Source organism: Rutidosis leptorrhynchoides, chromosome 3 (assembly GCF_046630445.1).
Source record: "Rutidosis leptorrhynchoides isolate AG116_Rl617_1_P2 chromosome 3, CSIRO_AGI_Rlap_v1, whole genome shotgun sequence".
In the NCBI taxonomy this organism is placed as follows: domain Eukaryota; kingdom Viridiplantae; phylum Streptophyta; class Magnoliopsida; order Asterales; family Asteraceae; genus Rutidosis; species Rutidosis leptorrhynchoides.
In genome coordinates, this window is record NC_092335.1 from 118,352,079 (window position 1) to 118,356,294 (window position 4,216).

General features: G+C 28.3%; 1 protein-coding gene across 1 annotated transcript; it reads right to left on the reverse strand.

The window, feature by feature from the left end:
- Positions 1-1,634: 1,634 nt before the first annotated feature.
- Positions 1,635-3,205, reverse strand: LOC139900323 (2-oxoglutarate-dependent dioxygenase DAO-like). Its single transcript, XM_071883107.1, has 3 exons — positions 2,718-3,205; positions 2,220-2,538; positions 1,635-1,904 (listed from the first exon to the last, which is right to left on the reverse strand). The coding sequence occupies exons 1-3, from the start codon at positions 3,041-3,043 to the stop codon at positions 1,635-1,637; spliced, it is 915 nt and encodes a 304-aa protein (XP_071739208.1). The 5' UTR covers positions 3,044-3,205.
- Positions 3,206-4,216: the final 1,011 nt, after the last annotated feature.

The window sequence follows — 4,216 nt, forward strand, 5'->3', positions numbered from 1 at the left end:
CTGTTTTACTAAAAAAAAAAATTTGATTTTGCTTTTTAGACGTTTTTAGACAATGATTATAAAACGAATTGTGTTTAAAAGGACCATTAGAATCATTCCCAATCACTAATTTCAACAGAAACAATCTATAAATCTTTAATTTGCTCGAAGAACACAGATTTGACTTTTTGTGATTATACTTTGACTCAAAAATTCGTTCTCATTTTAAAGAATTGGGAGTTGAGATTTTACAGAAAGTACGAGCAAAGGATTCCTAACAAAACCTCATTTATAGTTTTTGAAATAAAAATCAAATTCGAGTTTTGACTTTAAAGTGTAATAACAGAGATATCGGTTGAGAGAAAAAAAAAATAAGAAGTTCTGTTTAATCCTCAAATAATTGCAGTAGGATATGTTAAATACAAGTGAAGGATTTAATGCTATATCACGGATCAATTTGTTTTGGTAGGGTTAGGAGTCAAATAGCAGGTCACGGGTAAGCAGAAAAAATAAGAAACAGATATAAACTGATAGTGATTTGAGGAATTAAATAATACGCGTGATAATTCAGTGTTTATATTTTATAAATCTGTATTAATGTATACGTGTATATATATCAATTATTTATATATCTTTTAGATTAAATTCAGTAATATAAATTAATAATGTAAATCTATTAATAAAACCTGTTAATATTACAAATTTTTAAATAAGAATACTAATAATATTAAGAATACTAATATTAATAATGATAATATCAATAATAATAACAATAATTATATTAATTATTAATAGTAATAATACTAACATTAATAATAAATAATAAAAAACTATAATTATAACTATGATAATAATAACCTTATTGATGATAATATTAATTATTTTTAATGTTCAATATAATATTTATATTTATATCTAATGATAATACTAATTATAATAATAATAATTGTATTAATAAGAATAACAAATAAACAAATTTTATTATGTGATATATTATATAACAACTTTTATTAAAATTTTCTATTTATACTTTATTCATTTTAATTGTAACTTGATCATTATTATTTTACATTTTCTCTTCCAATTGATTTAGTTGTACCTCATTATTTCAACTTATTATTATATATATATATATATATATATATATATATATATATATATATATATATATATATATATATATATATATATATATATATACATACATATATATATATATACATATATATATATATATATATATATATGTATATATATATATATATATATATATATATATATATATATATATATATATATATATATATATATATGTATATATATACTTATATATATACACATTTATTTATTTATCTATACTTATTTATTTGTAATTAATGGTTCGTGAATCGTCGGTGATAGTCCAAGGTTAATTGAATCCATGTAAACAGTTCAAAAATTTTGTGACTCAACATTACAGACTTTGCTTATCGTGTCGAAAATATATATAGATTAAGTTTAAATTTAGTCGGAAATTCCCGGGTCATCACAAAATCTTGGTGTCTCTTTATTGTCGCTATTTCAATTATTACTAGCGGTTTGCTATAATTCGGTGTCGCTTTTCTCAACAGACACGAGACAAATCAATTACAGAGTATATAATCACGAAAAGCGTTTTAATTTAGTGACATTTTTGATGCCGAAGTGGTGTTATACAACTCAAGGGTCTCACCATTGCGTAAATTCTTAGAAATGCGAACGTTTCTGTATTCCCTGGCATCAATAGGAACATAAAGACGAGGGTGTTCTGAGTCGATGAATAATGGTGGTGCTACAACCTTGTTGCCATTTGGCCCTAACACAAACAAAGCAATCGAATAACGAGTTTTGGGTTCAAAACACCATATTCGATGCTTCACATTGTAGTATCTCCCATTGCTCCAAACCTATTTTATAAATAATAAGTCTATTTATTTAGTAATGACAAATCAATACACTAAAAAAATGTACTGTAATATCTAACATGATTAAATGCAACTTATTTAGGTTATTCAACTGATGTTGACATATAAAATATATATTACATTTGTGTAAGGTTTTTAACAATGCACCGATCACGTGGAATTTTTTTTTATCAGTGAGATTTGAATTTGACAAGTTTTGATTGATTAATGAGTACTCCACTACTCCCTGTAATGTCAAAAACTCTTTAGTTGTTTATGGCATATATTTATGATAAGAAATTAAGAATAAAATTTAACCTTGCCCATATCTCCGATGTTGACAACTAGTGTGCCAAGAACAGGATCAACCGGAACGAACTCGCCTGATACTTTGTCAACAATTTGTAGACCATTAACGTTTTCATCGTCTTGCAAAATAGTTAGAAATGAAGGATCAGAGTGCAGGCCTGCCCCTGTTAACCCTACGCTTTCAGGACAATAATGATATTTGTTCATTCTTAATTGACAACCCCATCCATCAAATAAATCCCCAGCCAAACCGCTACCTTCCATCAATTTTCGTCCAAGAAGTCCAGCCAAATCACGAATAGCTTTTGTATACTTGTATATAATCTCCCTACAAAGGCAAATCAAAATAATCAAAAGGTTAATATGCATATGTTATACATCCATTAGGCCGTTTATGAAGTTGTACAATACAACACTTCGAAAACATATATAAGGTAGTGTACAGGTCATCACTCTATTAATATTTAATTATACAGTAGTTAAAGTAGGTAATTCATAGTTTTGTACCTTTGATAACTAGAGTCATTACGCTGATCACAAAACCTTTGAACAGAAGAGATCTCATCAATGCTAAAACCTTCGTAAAACGGACTTATAAAGTTACGACCAACGTAGCCCTGACCATATCCAACATCAAGCGTCTGCCTCTTGATCTCTTCCGGCAGTTCAAAAATTGATGCTGCTACCACCTTCATTTCTGCCATGAGCTCGATCGAGAGACCATGATTGATAATCCTAAAACAACCCCATTCCTCGCTTGCTTTCGCTAGTTCTTCACCTAACCCCTCAACCTTCTGCATATCGATAACTGGCACTGCCTTTGTCGCCATCATTCGCACAAGATATTATTTTTCGGTCTGATTGAACAGCATTGTACGCTTAATGTTAAATTATACATGTACAAAATATTGAAATTAACTGATTGAAACAAGTAGATTATTAAATATAAACGTGGCTATTAATATATTTCAACTACTTTAAAATGGATAACTAAGTTTCTGTTTTACATGGGTCTCAGTATCCTTTTGCCGGCAGCCTAGCTATTAACAATACTAGCTACATATAAAGCTAAAAGTACTGTAACCAAAGATAAATGAACGTATTTACATAATGATGATTTATTCTCTTTGTATGTTCTATATTTTAAATTATCTCAAGATAGCCTAGTGGTTGGTATTATGATATTTTTACAAGAGGCCGGTTTCAAATTTTAAGTTCATCACTAGCATTATATTTTTGGGATGGTTAGAAAAGAGACGGAAATGGTTACATAATAGTTTATCACGTACATCTAAGTAATAATATTGCCCTTTTCTAATAACATGAACATGAAAACCTTATATGAATGATCAAATGGTTAAACACAAATTATAAGAACGTGCTTAATTTGTGGCAGAATTCCCCCATCGATTACTAACTTACTAACTGAGCTTACGCGTCATTGGTGCTTAATTAAATCTAAGTTAATTGGCACAATATTTGGTGTGCTATCTTTTCTTGAGAATTAATAAACGAATAAAAGTGGGAATATATTATATTCCCTTTTCTAAGGGATCACATGGATACATATCTTGTGGTATAAACTATAAAGTGACCCCATTTCCTTTTCAACTCTTATAAAACTATGGAACAACTAATATACTGTAATTAGTTAGTAAGCATACAGTGTTTTATATAAACGTATGTATCGTAATATTCAATTTGTAAATACTTACTAGTTTTTTTCTAAAAAGTATTGACTTAGCGATATCGAGTTAACTCATTAACTCAAATAGTGCGAGTTATTATTGTATATATGCATCAAAGATAAAACGATATTGTTTGATGCAAGTTTTTAGCGGGTTAAGTTGCACAACGTCTGCCATACAAGAAGAAATACTAGTTTTAAACAAATATGCTGTATGCACCAAGTGATCTTAGCCCAAAAGGTTAACATCATGAATAATGATGACTCAAATTGCGGTCCATATCGTGTATATTTTGTAGATTGAAAAATGTTCAAAGCT